Below are 19769 nucleotides of genomic sequence, written 5' to 3' on the forward strand. Positions count from 1 at the left end.
GGCTCCACAGAATTCTGGTTCAGAGTATTACAGCTACAAGGGATGGTTTAGCATGAATTTAATGGCAATAAGCGATGCCCATTATAGGTTTATGCGACCTTATCCTAGAAGCAAAACTTTAAATTTAAAAAAAAAAAATATTCAACTACCGTTTAAGTCGAGCAAGGCGAATGGTCGAAAGTGCTTTTGGAATACTTGCAGCCCGTTGAAGAATATAGCGGAAAGAGATTATAGTCTCCACTGAGCTTGTTAGAAGAATCATCCAAGCGACTACATGTCTTCATAACTGGATTATAATAGAATCTTTAAATAATCCAGACAATAATTATCAGTATACTCATTTGTCAACGGCTGATCGGTTGCAACCTGTAAACGGTAGATTATTTCAAAAAATTTTAAAGTAGATTTAACAATTTAAAAAATAAATTTCTGTATATAATACTTAATTCACTTATTATCTATAATATCTGTTTAAAATTACTTGTTGTAGACACGCATTTTAAACTAAAGAAATTTCGTTTCAGCATTAGAGAATATTCCAAGACAAAATGAAGAATCACATCAGCCTTTGCATAATCTAGATGCTAACAGAGTGCGAAACGATTTTGCCGAATATTTTGCATCGCCTGAAGGAGAATTGTCATGGCAATATGACAAAATATTACAAAATAATTTCTAAAAGTTATTTTTCACTTAAATATTTTATTACCAATGACTGAAGACAATGACACAAATTATTGTGTACTTATAATGAATAAAAATTTATTCTTTTATTTAAGTTAGTTTCTTTTAAAATTAACGCATAAATATTAAACTTCTTTTTTAGTATGTGATTAATTTTAAATTATACACATTTATGAATTAATTAAATTTTTTGGTCTTTTCACAACACACTGAATATAACATAATTCTTAAAATCATGGATGGTTACAATAAAATTATAAGATCGTAAAACTTATCACAGTTTAGCAAAAACAACTGGAAGAAACAGTTTTCAATCACATGTGACAAAATACTAATAGAAAAAAAAGATATAGTTTTAAATATATAACGCTTTCACTCTTATACATTTATCAACTTGCAAATTAAAGATAATGTTAAAACGAAATAACATTATTACATTACTTATGTTTACTTCTTTACAAGATAATAATATACTTAGTAGTAAACAAATCGTATTTCTAAGAATCATATTCAGTATTCTCGGGGCATCGGTTTCCTTGATCAATAAACTCTTTTTCCAATATTTCAATAAATATTCTATGAACTCTAAGCTGGCGCAAAGTGTCTAATTTTTTAAATGTTTCGGAAAAACTCAAAAAAAGCATGTCTGTGTGATAGTGATTTTTAATTGTGTGCGATTTAATTTTTTCTAATAATACTAACTGCAAATCTTCTTTTTTGCTCATTGCTGAAAAAAATTAATTTTTTAAAATAATTATTTTGTAAAATTAAGGAATTGTTAACAAATTTTCCTACCTTTATTTTTTTTGTAGATCAAAGGAGACGGTTTTTCTTTTCTACGTGGTTCGGCATTTTCTTTTGAGGTAGACGGCGTTCTTCTGCCGTTAATTATAAATGATAGCTTTAATAACGACTTACACAATATGCAATATTTTTCATGCTACAATCTTAATTTCATTCCGTAATAATAAAATTTTGTAAACATTACTACAAGTAGTTTGTACTTTGAATACATATTTACTTAAGTTTCATTATTTTATTTATATATTGACACTTACGTTGGAGAATTTAAAGACAATTCTGCATCAGAATCATTATCATCATTGTGTTGAACATCATTATCAATATTAACATCTTGTAAAGGTCTTTGAAATGGTTCATTGACATCATTACACAGGCCTACAAAATTTTCGATTTTGTCAGACCCAGAATCCGGACTAGTCATTTTTCATGTAATTTTTCACGCTGAATCCAAAAATGACAGCGAAATTGGTCTATCACGTCAGAATTTTGAGATATTCTAACCTGAAAGCGTGAAAAAGACCGTTTTTGGCAACATTCAACCATCTATAAAATCTTCAAAAATTTTTTTTTAACATAGGTCCAAATTTTTAAAGAAAGTACTACTATTAACTTTTCAAAATTTTCTTGGCCCGTTCCGATCCGATTTCTTTTCACTGAGATACAGCCATTTGAGTTTTACGTTACACGACCTAAAAACTTTTTAAAAAAGGAAAAATAAAATTGCAAAGAACTTCAACTAAAACTCGTTACTAGGGGGGTTTTTGGGGTCGCTGATTGCAATTTTAATGTCAGATTTTCGAAATTAAAAATTTCGGATTCAATATGGCGGATATTTTTTTAAATTCAACTGATTCGCTTGAAAATCGCGTAACTTGGGAGTATTTTAGATCTTTGATGACGATTCTGATAGCAGCCGTATTGGATCCGCCATTTTTTCGAAAATCTGGCATCGTTATCGTAATCAGCTACCTCGAAATCCCCCCGAGTAACAAGTTTCAATTTAAGTACTTAGTTTTCCTTTTTTTTAGGGTTTTCAGGTCGTGTAACGCAAAATTTAAATGGTTGTATCTGAGTGAAAAAAAATCGGATTTGAACGGGCCAAGAAAATTTTAAAAGGCAAATAGTAGTACTTTCTTTAGAAATTTGAACCAACGCTTAAAAAATTTTTTTGGAGATTTTATAGATGATTGAATGTTGCCAAAAACGGCCTTTTTACGCTTTTAGGTTAGAATATCTCGAAATCCGGACGTGATAGAGCAGTATCGCTGTCATTTTTGGATTCAGCGTGAAAAATTACATGGGAAATGACTATTCCGATTTCTGGGTCTAAAATTTGTAGGTCTGTGTTATTTAACGGTAATTCTTGCAGTGCCGAGTTATCCAATGTGTTTCTTAAAAGTTAAATTTTAGATTATATGTTGTAAAAATGTAAATAAAATATTCGAAATAATTATTAATTAATTAATTAATTATTTCTGTCAGGTCTCTAATTGTCAAAATAAAATGTTTTTATTTACATTGTCAATAGTACAAAACGTTGACTTCAAATTTTAGAAAAGAAAAATAATTAAAAAAATAGCACTATATGTATTCAAATATTATACCCATCCTCGCCACATTCTTGTAAGAATAACATCTGATTGAAGTGACGGAACAGTTTTGGATTCTGCTTGTTGTAAGCTTTTTTGAATTGATCGCGAAAATTTCTGCACGTCCGCTTTGTATCAACAACAGACCAATCTGCATATACATAATATGTCATAAATATAAATAAGTTTTGATACATTATGATTACAACTATCTTTTTAATACCAGAGATTTTTAAAACCGATTGCAGAATAATGTCAAAATATGAACTTTCAGAATGGCGTAAAGTATTTGTTTCTATTAAAAATATTATGACAAATATTAATTTAATTTTAAAAATTAAAGGGGTACAAAAAATATAGTAGATTTTTTCTTTATGAAAATACGATTTTTATATTCTTTTTGATATTAAAGTAATTAATTATTTTTTAAGAATATTAGTATAAATCTTCTGCAAAAATAAACTTACTAGAACATGTAGCTTCAGCAATTTCTTCCCACAATTTTTCTCTTTCTTCAGGAGATATCGTCTGTTGAATCTTTTTATCATATAAACCTGGTCTTTCACGGTAAGCCTCAATTAAATGAATTTCTGCAGCCATTTTTTTATCTTTCGCTGATAATTCCTCTATATTAACATAATATTTTTATAATAATAATTAATTATTAGGAGATGCAATAAAATAATAAATCTCAAATAAAATAAAGTAATTAAGAAATAATACCAAGAGTATTTATTAGAAAAACCTATTCGAATTTGAGTAAATTAAATGTAAATCAGTAATAGCATTAATTACGATAAAATTAATCATTACAAAAAGATACAAAATACTTACTCATGCTCACAACTCCATTTTTGCTTACTACCAAGGCATGTTTCGATTCGTCGAAATTTGCAAAACAATAATGTTGAAATATTTGGCAATTACTATTTCCTATTTGAAACCCGCAATTCCAACATTCGTTAGTCAACTGTAAAATTTATTTTTTTGTATCAAATTTCAAATTTTTACAGTACTTTATAGATGTTTTAAAATCAAGTTTTTAAAATAGGTTTTTATTACGCTATATGGAAAATCATCATTATTAGATAATTATCATATACTTCGTATTTAACAAAATATCGTTAAAAAAATGAAAGATTGAAAACTTCTTTTATTATACAAAAATAAAAAACACACTTTATTATTTGACTTTTCTTTAAATAATATAAATATATTTTGATTTTCATTTAAAAACATAACCTCAACAATTTTCTTACCTGACAATTTTCGTCTGACATGTTTATTTCAAATTCGATTAAACAAAACAAATTTGACAATAAGTATACTGACTATTTGTTTACACAAACGGACATTTAAACAAAAAAGATATATAATATTTATTAAAAATGCTGCCAAAGTCACGAAATAGTACACACAGGAATTCAAAACACAACAGCTGCAGGGATGGCACGTCAGTCACTGCAGGGATGGAACGTCAATCACAGCAGAGATGGAACGCTTTGAAAAGAACGCACAGCTCACGGAAACGCAACGCACAACGGAGTCATGGGACTTCACCCTTAATGCTTGACGACTCCCTGGCTTCTTCTGGGATCCTTTTTTCTTTCTTCTTCTTCTTTTTGACTTCTTAACAGGTCTCAGAATCGACCTGGGAAGATGTATCTTTATTTTTTTGAACTTCGAGAACAGGCGGGTTTTCCTTTACGGCCAACTCGACTGTTTTCCCTTTCTTCAATACCCCTGTCTCAGGGGGAGTCTAAGAGGCATCTCGTTTTTTTCCTTTTCCCGAGATCGGAGTCGCCAGGGACTTTACCCTTTGGTGACTCAGATTTCTCTTTTGAGAGAGGGAGTCAGCCTGCTCTATCCTTCGTAGGAAGCTCGCTCCCTCCTCCTTTGCGTCTTTTATTATGCCTCGAAGACTCCCACTATAGAGGTAAGCCTCCTTGGCACAATTTTTGAATTCCTTGGAATTGTTCTTGAGCATCCCGTCCCGCACTGTTTTCAGTGCTTGGACGAGGTGCTCAACAACCTCGGACTGCTTCTCCAGAAATCCAAGGATAGCTCGCCATCCTTCGACCTCCGGGCATGCAGCCCGCAACTCCAAGTTCACCATTTCTTTTTCTTTTTCAACGATGCTGACGGGGAGCTCTACACTCTCTTTTCTTCCTCTCTTTTCTGCCTTGAAGCATTTAATGTCTCATCGGCCAAGTCAGCCACCGATGAGCCACTGCAGTCATTTGATCTCGACGCTCCAGGGCCTGCTTTCGCACCCTGGGACAGCGCCACCACTAGGGCTTCCGATTTGCCCTGCTGGGTAACATTTTCTTCTATTTTTTTGTTCTCCATTTTTTTTAGATTGTATTTTTTATCGGGGTTCCTTCCCCTAGCATGTAAGTGTGTGATATATGTGTGTGAAAGACCTCCGCAATGTACTGTTATTATTTATATATTATTTTTTTATTAGGGTTCCGTACTCGGTTCGGAACCCTATTAATATCGGTTTTTTTGAAATCGTGTACCCCCCCCCTAGCGGCCACATAAATTTATCTGGAGGACTGAAAATTAGTACACATATGTATTTTCGCGTGTAGATTACAGGAAAATTATAGCGAACTTGATTGGAATTGATTAACATAGCGTTGTCAAGGAAAAACCATGAATTTTTACGAAAAATGCCTAAAAATGACTATGTACCCCCCCCCCTAGCGGCCACATCTTTTGACATAAAGAGCTCAAATTTGACACACTTACGTATTTTTACGTGAAAATTACAGGAAAATTATAGCGAACTTGATTCGGATCAATTTACATAGCGTTGTCAAGGAAAAATCAAAAATTTCGAAAAAAATAATTTATTCTCCCTAGCGCACACAATATTCAACCCAGACAGATCATATTTAGTATACAAATGTATTTTTACGGGAAAAATACAGGGGAAAAAAAGCGGTCACGATTAGAGTTGATGATTAACTTTTTATCAAGTTTTTCAAGAAAAAATGACAATTTTAGGAAAAAAATGTATTTTTCCACCAAAAACGAACAAAATTTTATTTAAAGGAAATTAAATTTATATATTTTAACGTATTTTTATGTGTAGATTACAAAAAAAATATAGCGAGCATGATTGGAGTTGATTATTATAGCGTTGTCAAGGAAAAACCATGAATTTTTACGAAAAATACCTAAAAATGAGTATGTACCCCCCCCCCTAGCGGCCACATCTTTTGACATAAAGAGCTCAAATTTGACACACTTACGTATTTTTACGTGAAAATTACAGGAAAATTATAGCGAACTTGATTCGGATTAATTTACATAGCGTTGTCAAGGAAAAATCAAAAATTTCGAAAAAAATGATTTATTCTCCCTAGCGCACACAATATTCAATCCAGACTGTTCATACTTGCTGTAAAACTCAATTTTTGCGTGAAAAATACAGGGAAAAAATGTAAGCGCGATTGGAGTTGATGATCAATTTTTATCAAATTTTTGAAGAAAAATGATAAATTTCAGAAAAAAATGTATTTTTCCGCAAAAAACGAAAAAAGTTTTTCTACAGTGATTCAAATTTATATATTTTTACGTATTTTTACGTGTAGATTACAAAAAAAATATAGCGAGGATGATTGGAGTTGATTTTTCTGGAATTAATAAACAAATTTTATTTTTTAGATAACTTTCGATTTTTCCTTGACAAGCAGCTACTAGCCTTATATCAATATCTTAAGTTTTATCTCTTTTTGACTTAGAAAGATAAAATTTAATATTCTTAATATTTTTAAAATGTAAATACAATAAAAATATTGCGAGTTGAAATAAAATTATGTTTCTTATATTTTTTTAGTAAAATATTTTTTAAAAAATAAAATCGGACAAGTGCGAGTTACACTCGCACTGAAATCGAGGGTTCCGTACTCAAAGCGAACTTATTTGGTATAAAAACAAATGTTTAAAAAATATGTGTTGTATGACAACTAATATAAGTGATACGAAGAGGAACAATTTTCTTGAATTTTACAAAATTGTTCCTTTTTGTATCACTTATATTAGTTGTCATACAACACATATTTTTTAAACATTTGTTTTTATACCAAATAAGTTCGCTTTGAGTACGGAACCCTCGATTTCAGTGCGAGTGTAACTCGCACTTGTCCGATTTTTATTTATTTTATTATCTATTAAACAATTATTAATTATTATTTATTTACTGCAAATTACCAAACTGTGATTTACTATTACTCATATATGCCACTATCTCAATTTAAGTATGTATAACATTTATATGTATAGTTGACTGTAATTGTCTTTAACGAAATTCACATTAAAATTCTTGTTCTTTTTACAGAATGGTACCTTTATCGCTGGGTGAACGAACAAAATGGATTAAAAGAGTAAAAGACTGATACAATAATTCAAAATATGGAATATGAAGTTTGTGACGAGGACTTTATGGAGGATTTTAACGTCCAAATATACCAAAACGAGCAAAAAAACAGAGAAAGTAAAGTTCTTCGTACGCCTCGTACAAACCATCGTTCTCATCCATATTCCAAAAATTGAAAAAATATATATTATGCCTAATTTTTTTTATGTAAAAATATGTAAATAAATAAATAAACATAAATAATGTATGTGAAGTTTACGATTATTCTACAAACCTTTCCCATACATTAAATTAATTTAAAAAAAATATTCAATTTTTAATTGTTTTTTATCTTTAAATAATAATGTTATAAAAAATTTTAATTCTTTAATAATATAAAAGAAAAGTATGAATTTTTTGTTTTTTATTATGAATATATTCGATATTTTCTATTTCTTATATCTATAATATATGCCTAGTATTACTAAAATTATGGACTTAAAAAAACTTGATATTGGGATCTGACATTCGTACACATGCCATCTGGTGTTGAAAAATGTAACTAGTTTTGGATAACTGTTTGTGTCACTTGCAATTGTAGTTCCGCTGTCATTGTTAATTATTTTATCATTATGAATGAAGCTACATTTTTACCGCGTGAGAAATCTTCCTGCAGAATTAAGTGTTCTGTGAGAGGCTGTGGCAGTACTGTAGCGAAAAATTTAAGCGTAATTTTCCGTAAATTTCCGAAACCAAAACAACGAGTAGTTGATGTGAAAATACGTTCGATAATTTTGAAAAAGTCGATCAATTAAAGGCCTGGAAAAATGCTTTAAAAATAAACAGTATAAAGCCTTCTATGAGAGTATGTTCTCTGCATTTCAAAATAAGTGATTACATTTTGCCAGGTAAATTTAAGATTTTAAAATTTGGAGGTTATATAATCTTTCATATTACCCGTGCATGTGAACATTTTGAAAGTTAATTTATCACTGTAAAAACGGATAAATAAATTTTTTTTCAGTTCTTGTTAACAGACTTTTACAATGAAAAATGAAATACATACATTTATAAATTTTCATATAATTTCATGAAATATAAAGGAAAATACAATACTTTTCTTGCACATGTATCGCTGGATTTGAGAAAATAATTTGTATAAAAATAAGATTTCTTTTATATTTTTATTCATGTTTGTAAATAGGAATGTAAATAGTAATTTTGTATTAAAAAAATTCACTTATACATTTATTAAATTAAGCAATATTTTTTAAACGATTTAGTTCTATTGCATCCCATGTTATTCCCATGTAAATTCACTAAAAGTGTTACCCAATTTACGCCATATTGCTTTAGGCCCCGCCCCCATGTCAGATCCCAATCTTAAGCGTAGCATTCTTCTCTCTTGCTTTTCCTCAAAATAACTTTCCCTCTCTTTCTAACCTATAGCAAAAGCATAGCCTTCTCCCACTCGCCTCTCTTTTCACTTTCGTATATATTACCATCTCTTTCTCTCCAACACATGGGTATCTTTCTCTCTCTAATACACGGGAAAATTATGGACCCCCCGCCCATATTCTCTTTCTCTCTCTTTCTCATATACACCTGTCTCTCTAACACATTGGAAAATTATGGACCCCCGCCCATATTCTGTCTCTTTCATACACATAGACTCTCTCTCTCTCTCTCTCTACAATACCCATAACACCTTACCCGCACCTACACTACACATTCTACTTTCACTAGTATATACGTCATCACCTCTCCCCCCTTCCACCTCCACCCCTGCTGCAACTTACAAATCCCACTAGACAAGGGCCCCCGCTCCGCGGACTTTCTGGCGACACTAGGCCACGCCCATAACGGCGGGCCATACGCACCCTATAATATACCTATAATACCTATTAAATGATATTTTAAAAAAGGTAATGTAACTTCTCTGCATTTGTTAAGTGATGGACCAACAACACAATACAGAATCAAAACTATGTTTTACCTTCTAGATAGAAAACTGAAACAATTTTGTCCAAACATAAAAGACTTTTCCTGGAACTATCATGAATGTGGACATGGAAAAGAAGCATTGCTTTCTGTGAAATTTATGATACACTCATCATGAATTAGGCACTATTGACTTGCATCAACTCTTATCAGATGCAGAAGAAAGTAACCACTGTTCTAATAATATTTTTACGGAGAAGTCTACTCAAACCAAGAAATTTCGCAAAGCTTTGAATTGTTGCAGACTAAAAGGAATAATTAGTAAAGGTATTAAAATAAATGTACTTCTACTTAAAAGCACTGCCCTTCTGAAAATTCCTACATAAGATCTTACAATGGGATTCTATATGAAATCCTATTAAAAAAAACCCACATTATATCTTACAAAACATTTCATATTAAATTCTAAAGATTTCCTTATTTAAAATTTTACATAAATGTATTAATATAGGAATTCATATGGGATTTCATGTGGATTCTTGCATATGATTTTACATGGAATTAAACATAGGAAATCATATGGAATTTCATATAGATTCTAAAATATTAACATAAGGTTTCACATGAATTTATATAAAGAAAAAAAATGGGGTTTTCAATTGTCTGCTTTATGTAAACGTCACTTTTTAAAAATTAGAAATTATTTAAATAAAAATCAAATAATATTACTGCAATTCATCAGAAAAGAAAAAATTTTTTTGCTTTACAATATACCTTCTGAGTTAGAGTCTCAGCTTTTATAGTATACAAGACTGACGTCAACTGGGAGAAAAAAATTATCTTCTTGTTTAAGTTCTTGTACAAGAAAATATATGGGCGATTCCACGTGAGATTTATAGTCGTGGTTTAAAATTCGGGTAGATATATTTTTTTCTTATTCTTTGCAGAAAAACATGAAATACGTATTTTTTTATTTTTGAAAAATCGGTCAAATTTTTTAGTTATGAATTTTTGAAATTTTGGCTATGGGAAAGTAGACCTTTTTTTATGGGTTATATCTCTAAAAATATTTAATTTGGTAAAATCTTGCCAAAGAATAAAAGTTTTGTTTTTTCTTCAACTTTTAAAAATTTTAGAAAATTTTTTTTTTAATTATTAATAAAAAAATTATTTTTTGTAAACAAATTAATTTTGTAGGGTTCCGTATTCGGTTCGGAAGCCTATTAATATCGGTTTTTTTGAAATCGAGTACCCCCCTTCCCTAGCGGCCACACAAATTTATCTGGAGGGCTGAAATTTAGTACACATATGTATTTTCGCGTGTAGATTACAGGAAAAATATAGCGAACTTGATTAGAATTGATTACCATAGCGTTGTCAAGGAAAAATAATTTAAGAAACATCATAAGAAGTTGTTTTAATTAAATAAGTATACTTTCCTATTCTAAAATACCATTTTATGATATTACAACACATAAATAAAACACTCAATTGCTAATAATTAAGTGACGTATAAAAAATTATGAGTGTTATAATTTAGGAGTTTTGGAAAAACTTTTAATTTTTTATACGTCACTTAATTATTAGCAATTGAGTGTTTTATTTATTTATTGTAATATCATAAAATGGTATTTTAGAATAGTAAGGTATACTTATTTAACTGAAAGCAACACAATAAGTGAAAAATTTATAAAATATAAAAAACAACTTTTAGGTTACATAGCATTTTAGCTTTCCGGTTTGTAAATTTACAACTTAATGACAGTATTTTCACTGCGTCTAAAGGCCTTTCTGCAATAGGTTCCTAAATGTTTGCGTTGCGTGACTGACGCATTGGTTCGCAAGCGCAGTGACGTCATCAAAGCATTGATACCAATCGCGAACAAAAAATTTAGTTTATGATTTTAAGAAACTGAATTTTTTAATTATAAAAATTAAATAATTAAAATTATTAAATACCGTCGAGAAACATTTGCATTAAAAATTGTAAAGTTAGAAAACAGGGATAAGAGGAACATAAACCAAACTTTTTGTTCGCGATTGGTATCAATGCTTTGATGACGTCACTGCGCTTGCGGACCAACGCGTCAGTAACGCAACGCAAACATTTAGGAACATATGGCCTTCTCCAGAATGGAGCTAAACGCGACGCAGCGCAATGCTAAGCAAATGGGGATGCGTCGCGTCTGCGTTGCGTTTAGCCCAAGGAGGAATAGTAAGGAGACCGGTCTCTGCGTTTGAAAATGTCAGAAAAACATGTACGATAAGTGCCAGGTTCAGTGCATTGTACTCAACTGGCCAAAGTAGTTGAGCATGCGCATTGGACCTCAATTTTGACAGATGAAAAGTGTGGTTATGCGATATACATATATGATGTCACAAAAAAAATCTTAGTGTTCAGTGTTTATTTCAGAAATTTTATTTACCATTGCGATATTGTATCTCCAAAATCATGTGTAAGTATATAATAATGTATGCTATTGGAATATTTAAAGTGTCAATAAATTGAAGTAATTATTAAAAGAATAATAGAGCCATAGTAATTACAAACATATTATTTATTATGTATGTCATGAAAAAGATTTTTCTTACATCCTGGCACACAGCACGACATTTTAAAATAAACATTAATAATAATTATTAAAATAATAACACATAACCCCTTCATCACAACACGCATGGAAGACTTGAGAAATATACGTCAGCCAGATCTCACTCACACACTTTTTGCGAGAGAAAGAGAGAGCACATGGCTAATGCGCATGCTCAGCTACTTTGGTGGTTGAGTAGAATGCAGTGAAACTGGCACTTATCGTGCATGTTTTTCTGACATTTTCAGAAGCGCTACTACAGCAAGATCGGTCTCCTTACTATTCCTCCGTGGTTTAGCCTTATCTGGAAAGAGCCTATTGGAGAAAGGCCTTACGTGTGGTCACTTTTTTCCAACGTCCGACGTAGTAAAATTACACTGTCATTTTTTTGTGTGTAAGTTATATGCTTAATTGTTTACATTTCATGAATTGCCACAGCACCATAAAATTTTTTACCCGTTTTAAATATACGAAAACTTATGCTTTAGATGTCATGCAATTTAACATCACCAAAACAAATTTATATACTAGATTTATAATATATATATATGGGATGTTCCACGTCAAGCGGACCAAAGCTCTGCCCAAAATTGTACGCAATATAAATAAACTTATAATATATAAAAATGTTCGTACACATGTAAACTTTCAAAAAATGAGTGGCAAATTAAAAAATTTATAATAATGCTTTTGTTATAACAAATATAAACAATCATAAATGGAAATGCGTAAGTTAAAAAATGTCTCATTTAAAGACAAAAATTTTAAATTCTAAAGTCATAGTTGTTTTTAATGTTTTCGGGGTCGCTGATTACGAATCTGATGTCAGAATTGAAAAATTCAAAATGGCGGATACAATATGGCGGCCGAATTTTTAAAAAATCGTCCAATTCGCTTAAAACTTATTACTCGGGGGTTTTCGGGGTCGCTGATTACGAATCTGATGTCAGAATTTAAAAATTCAAAATGGCGGATCCAATATGGCGTTCGAATTTTAAAAAAATCGTCCAATTCGCTTAAAACTTATTATTCGGGGGTTTTCGGGGTCGCTGATTACGAATCTGATGTCAGAAATAAGAAATTTAAAATGGCGTATCCAATATGGCGGCCGAATTTTAAAAAAATCGTCCAATTCGCTTAAAACTTATTATTCGGGGGTTTTCGGGGTCGCTGATTACGAATCTGATGTCAGAAATAAGAAATTTAAAATGGCAGACCTAATAGGGCGGAAGATTATTAAAAAAAACTATTAGAAATATTTAAAACTTGTTACTCTGGAGCTTTTTAAGTTGCCGATCACGAATTTGTCACGAGAGATTAAAGAAAAAAAATATTAATAAAAAGATCATTTGTATGGATCTTGTAAACTATAGGTTTTCGTATTCAAAATATTTTTTGCAGTTACTCATTACTACTCTAGTATTGGATAACTGCGAGTGGTGTGGTTGCATTTGAGTACCTAAATACTACTAGCTTCTTGTCTGAAGTAACTATGAATGAGTATGCTGATTGGATTTTTGTAACTGAAGGAGCTTTGGAAAATCTTTCATTTAATGAACGCTTAATTTTTTCATGCTCTTGTTTTGTGTAATAGATAAATCGTGTCGTTTTAATGTGCTCTTTAGCCCATGTAAATAGACTAGTGGCATTCAAAATAGCATTTTCTGGCTTAGCTTGTAAGCTAGCTCGAGTGGCTTCTCTCTTTAACACTGCTCCTATGCCATCGCATGCTCCTTTTCCATGAGCGGTAGCATGAAAATGCCACTCTGCCAGAACATTAAAATCATCTTCGTGATGAACTAAATTCATCATTTGAAATTTGTTTTTATAATGCTGTTTAGCACCATCAGTAAAAATTATTATTTTTTTAACATTTGTGCAAACTTTTTTAATGTCTGCAATAACTTTTTGTTGCAGTATGTAGACTGCAGCAGTATCATGCGTAGTAGATTCGGATAGCAAGACAATGCTGCAATGCTTTAATTCACCATTTTCTTTATAATAAAAAATTGCAGGATGCACTGTGCATTGGTCATTATTATAATGAAAACCTTGTACAGCATCTTGTACAACATAGGCGTAGTTTTCAGAAAAATCACACTGTAGTAACACTTCGCCTTCTTGGAGGTTTCTTTTCCTCTCTTGATAATATTCCGATTGATTTTTTGCAATGTAATGGTGTGGCAATAGTTTTGTTAATTGACTAGATAATTCGGTTACAAAGTCCTTTGAAATATAATATTTTTTCGTCAGAGTGCATCTATCAGTTGATTGCCAACAACTACAAATGATTTCAGATATTTCATTTTCTTCCAAAAGGTTTAAAATCATATTTGAAAAGTTTTCCACGCCAGGGCATAAGGTGCACTCCAAAAGGAAACAGGATGGTCCAGGATTTTCACATAAAGCAAATTTAAAGCAGTCTTTATAATCTTTTATCCTATTCTCTGAATCAGGTATCAATTTTTCAAAATTTATGGATTCAATCATCAACTTGAAATTTTGATGAATCACACACACACAGACGCTTTGTGTACCTGCTGATCCTGCGCAGACACAATTTTTGGGTCGCAATTCAGCGAATTTCGACAAGCCAATTGGAAATTCAGGATACTGCTCCTTAAATTGATTATGCAACACTTTAATGTCTACAAGCAAAAGTCTTTTTTGTAGTATCATTTTTTTTCCATTCACTCTAGCGGAAACAGTATCTTTTTTACCTGGCATAATACGACTATTCTGATCACACTCGTAATAATCTTTAACTTTATCAATTGTTTCCTCAGGTAGTGTTTTACCAAGTTTTGATTCAGGTGTTGCCAAAACTCCACCATTCTTTCTCAAATGTTTGGCTTTCCTTGCTTGTCTCTCTGAAGTACCAAACTCTGACGCAATTTGTCGTACAGTCCAGCATTCAGGAGAAATTGTCAGTATAGACATGCGTAGAGGATCGTTCATTGGTAAAGAAGAAAATTTATCCTTTAGCCCCGTTAAAAGTTGCTCTAATTGTTCTTCTCTTGACAAACATTTCCGTTTACTCTCTGGCTCTTCTGTCAATGAATTATCAAAATCACTAGTGACAACACTTTTATTACATAATTTACGACATTGCGAGCAAATTCTTGCATTTTCTGGTACTTGAGGAAATTGTTTTAATAATGTCTTTGACATTATCCTTAAATCTGAACCTTTGTGATTTTCACGGTTTAAGGGGTTAATGCATCTATCTGCATGAAGCGGATAGTTAGAAGTTTTCTTTTCACCGCCTGACATGATGGAAATGATAATTTTGAAATTAAACAATTTCGAAAAGAAATTAAGAACTTTCAATGCAAAATTGAAAAAACTTACCTTTTGACAATTAAAATAAAAATGACAGAAGAAAGTCACTGAAAATAAACAAAAAAAGAACTAAAAATAGGAAAGAAAGTATCAGAAGAATGAAGAACAGAAAGAGAAGAATAAAACAATGATTTGAAAAAATGACTGGAGAAAGAAATGTAGAGATGAAAATGAAAAGTTTTAAAAAAATTTAAAAAGATATGACTGAGAAAAAAACGAAAAATAGAAGGAATAATGGAAAGGAAAAATGGAAAGGAATAGCTCTGAAAAGAACTGATTTTTTTATGTTTGAAATGCACAAGAATACCTACCTGCAAAAGTACACGAAAAATTCGTAATATTTCTGTATCGAAAGTCTCTCGTATTTATACGTTTCACAACGCATCTCGTTGATGAGAGAAATTACCTCATTTACGATTGCGCCACCATGCGGAAAATATAGAAAACGCGGCTCTTTAATGAAGGAATCGACCTTATGTACGATTTCGCCACCTCGCGGACAAAATAAGAGTTATATATTAAGAGCGCGAATATTTAAATTTGACGAAATCTTTACAAATAATAAAAAGCAAAATTATGTTAAATTATTAAATAGAAATTAATTCAAAATAATTAAAAAATTAAGTGATAAATAAAAATCACAATTTTCACAAACAAAACGGGTTCTTAAAATTATATGTTAGAATTTTCATTTCCAAGAGTTTCTTGTGAAATAATTTTCTTTTAGAGCAATTTTTATAACTCCAAATTATTATTAGAAACAATTTTCATTAAACAGTTTTTCTACATTATAGAATAATAATAATTCGGGCAAATGAAAATTATACACAAAAAAAATTATTTTAATCAAATATAAAAGTACTTATCATTCAAATGTTTTTGCTTCCTCGTGGAGGAAGCTTTGCAGTCTTTTCGTTTATAAAATTTTTAAAAATGGTAAACATTTTTTTTAATTGAAAAATTTAAGGTAATATATAATATAATCGTCTTTCTTACGTCAAGACGAATCCATTGGTATATACAAAGTATAGATTCGATTAAAATTTAAAGAATTAATGAAAGTTAAAAAATCAAAATTTCACATTTTAGCTAAAAAATTTTGTGTTTTTTTAATTTCAAGTTAATAAATAAAATAATTTAATTCCTTGCATTGAAACGAATCGATTCGTATATATAATATAAAGTATATGTTACACCCAAAATGAATTGAAATTTTCTTACTTTTCCAAAAATTTTTATTAATTTAAATCAATTTTTAACTCGAAATATTTTAATTTAATCAATCGAATTAGAGAAATTTATAGCTTCCTCCACGAGGAAGCAAATTTTTTGCTTTACACAAGAAGGAAGCAAAATATTTATGAAATAAACATAAAGGACCCCCTCTTTGTTTAAGTTTCAACATAATCAATTTCTTATTTCTGACATCAGATTCGTAATCAGCGACCCCGAAAACCCCCGAATAATAAGTTTTAAGCGATTTGGACGATTTTTTTTTAATTCGGCCGCCATATTGGATTCGCCATTTTGAATTTTTCAATTCTGACATCAGATTTGTAATCAGCGACCCCGAAAACCCCCGAGTAATAAGTTTTAAGCGAATTGGACGATTTTTTAAAAATTCGGCCGCCATATTGGATCCGCCATTTTGAATTTTTTTAATTCTGTCATCAGATTCGTAATCAGCGACCCCGAAAACATTAAAAACAACTATGACTTTAGAATTTAAAATTTTTGTCTTTAAATGAGACATTTTTTAACTTACGCATTTCCATTTATGATTGTTTATATTTGTTATAACAAAAGCATTATTATAAATTTTTTAATTTGCCACTCATTTTTTGAAAGTTTACATGTGTACGAACATTTTTATATATTATAAGTTTATTTATATTGCGTGCAATTTTGGGCAGAGCTTTGGTCCGCTTGACGTGGAACATCCCATATATATATATATTATATATACCCAAGTAGCACGATATATCAACCAGATGTCACGGTGATATCACCGGGGTATGTCACCGTGACATCAGGAAAATGTCAAAATGTCCGCCTTACGGTGATATCACACGGCGACATCGAGGTGATATCATGGTGACATCAAGGTGATATCACAGTCATATCACAGTCATATCACGGTGATATCATGGTGATATCACCGTGATGTAACCGTGATATCATGTTGATATTTTACAGGGATTTAAAATTTTTAATAATTTAAAAAATATTAAAAAATAATAATTTTTTAAAAATTTTAAATCCCTGTAAAATATCAACATGATATCACGGTGATATCACCATGATATCACCGTGATATGACTGTGATATCACTGTGATGTCACCATGATATCACCTCGATGTCACCGTTTGATATCAGCGTAAGGCGGACATTTTGACATTTTCCTGATGTCACGGTGACATTCCCCGGTGATATCACCGTGACATCTGGTTGATATATCGTGCTACTTGGGTATTACATATATATATATATATATATATATATAGAATAATTTAAGATAATACACTAACAAATTTAAACGAAACAGAGCACAACAATACTAGTGTAGATGAACTTTTAACCGTGTTTTATGCTATAATTCTTTTTGCAGAAAGGATATAAAATTTTTTTACATGATGATAATATCAGTAAACCAAGAACAAGTGCATGGAGAATGAATAAATCCACATCAAGTATTAATATCATGCAAAGGAACAAAATATCTGCGGACAATTTTGAAAATAGGGTAATTATGATTAATTGTAAAATTTTATGTTTTTACTCCAGATTTAAAAATGTATTACATTACTGAAATGTTAATAATACAGACATATACACTGAGAAAAATTTAACATAGATTCTCCACTACACAAGTTCAGATAGTGTACCTAACCTTTCGAGCAACATCGGTACTAGCAATTTTTGGTGTACAGATACTGTACTAAATCGTTTGTTCTACAAGTTACGTCAGAATCCGTACTGGAGTGACGTTGCTACTATTCGATTGTAGTACTGCGTCAGCACGTAATTGAGGTAAAATATCTGTCGCTCAAAAAATTCAGATGTTGAGTTAAACTTCTCTCAGTGTAGATTATGATTTCATAGAATAATGAATTTGGAGATTTCTATGTTTGTGCATTATTTTTAGCAATTAAAATACTTTGTGAATTTAATTAAATCGATATCGTATCTTATTGATATTATTGACTAAGTGCAAGTGACTTCCCCGCCGAAAGAGTGGTACTAGAATGGTACTGAATTGGACTGGACTTGAGTTCCATTTCAGTACAATATCCTGATTACCTTTATGGACTGTAACTTGACTTTATTGATTAGTTGTTAACAATAGAAAAATGGTGAAACATTATTATAAATAATTATTAAAAATGACTTACAGTTATGATGTGCATCGATGATTGGTCCCATGGCGGAAAAACGAGTTGCAGTAACTGATTTGAATTTAGGACACTAAATTCCTAATTCCTACTAAAATTGACCAATCGGAAGCATTTTCCTACTTTACTTCTCCCAGAATTCAGATTTGGGTCAGAATTTCCCAAACGGATCACCTATAATTGAAAAATTTTATTTAAACCTGAAATGATATTTTTTTGACTATTTATAAGGTAAAAAACAATGTCATAAATTTTCAGACCAAAAAAAAATTTTTTGTAAAAGTTATTAACAATTAAAGTTTTTGGTAGTGTTAAATTAAATAATTTTTTTCTCGAGTTCTAATTGACCAATTTAAAAATTAAAAAATGGGTTTTTTTCGTCATGAAATGTAGTATTCAAAAATAATTTTTGTTTAAAAAATTTTTCATTTTTAATAGTTTTTTATATTATTTGTTTATAAAATGTTAATAACAAATAGTGTTCTCCATGTCCTAACAAAAAAAGAAAAATTGTGTTGCATTCCTCAAACATCTCCGAGCCTAAAACCGTTTAGAAAAAAAATGAGACTCAATTAGGGAAAAAGTTATTAATTAAAAACGATGGGGGTGCGAAGCGATACGTGACGTTACTCTGGTTGCGCAAGCCTGCCCTTATGCACCTGTGCGCACTAGTGATATATTAAACGTTTTTAAAGGTTTTAATTTTTATGTGTGATTAAAAATCACAACAAAGAAAGGAATTTTTAATTTATTTAAATAAATAATTTATTTTATTGTTATTCTTAACTATCTAAAGAAAATCATAATTCGCATTAAACAATACGTTATTTAACACACTCACACATTTAGAAATTGTGTGAATTAACAACATATAAAATATTTAGTATATAAAAATTGATAAAAATATGTAAGTATGTGAAAATAACATAAAAAATATGTAAAAACTGTACCTTCAACATATTTTTTAATATAAATACTTTCGGTTTTGGGTTTTCATGACTGGGATTGAGTTAGATGTTCTTTTGTTTTTAGAGGAAAACAAATGAATGTGGAGAATAA

The 19769-nt window shown here is 30.6% G+C and overlaps 1 protein-coding gene across 1 annotated transcript; it reads right to left on the reverse strand.

Moving 5' to 3' along the window:
- Window positions 1-1181: 1181 nt before the first annotated feature.
- Window positions 1182-18862, reverse strand: LOC127284408 (uncharacterized). The gene is made up of 6 exons (XM_051309818.1): window positions 18711-18862; window positions 3912-4047; window positions 3545-3703; window positions 1743-1863; window positions 1480-1562; window positions 1182-1411 (listed from the first exon to the last, which is right to left on the reverse strand). Exons 1-6 carry the CDS (start codon window positions 18723-18725, stop codon window positions 1182-1184), a joined length of 744 nt encoding a protein of 247 aa, XP_051165775.1. The 5' UTR covers window positions 18726-18862.
- Window positions 18863-19769: the final 907 nt, after the last annotated feature.

This window comes from Leptopilina boulardi, unplaced genomic scaffold (genome assembly GCF_019393585.1).
Source record: "Leptopilina boulardi isolate dan_hultmark-lab unplaced genomic scaffold, ZJU_Lbou_2.1 LbouV2_324, whole genome shotgun sequence".
Lineage (NCBI taxonomy): Eukaryota > Metazoa > Arthropoda > Insecta > Hymenoptera > Figitidae > Leptopilina > Leptopilina boulardi.

Excerpts from the sequence above, each read along its gene's own strand:
- LOC127284408 (XM_051309818.1), bottom strand. Across the intron at positions 3,704-3,911 it reads AAATGGAGTTGTGAGCATGA|AGGAATTATCAGCGAAAGAT; the intron begins GTAAGTATTTTG and ends ATGTTAATATAG. Across the intron at positions 1,412-1,479 it reads GATCTACAAAAAAAATAAAG|CAATGAGCAAAAAAGAAGAT; the intron begins GTAGGAAAATTT and ends AATTTTTTTCAG.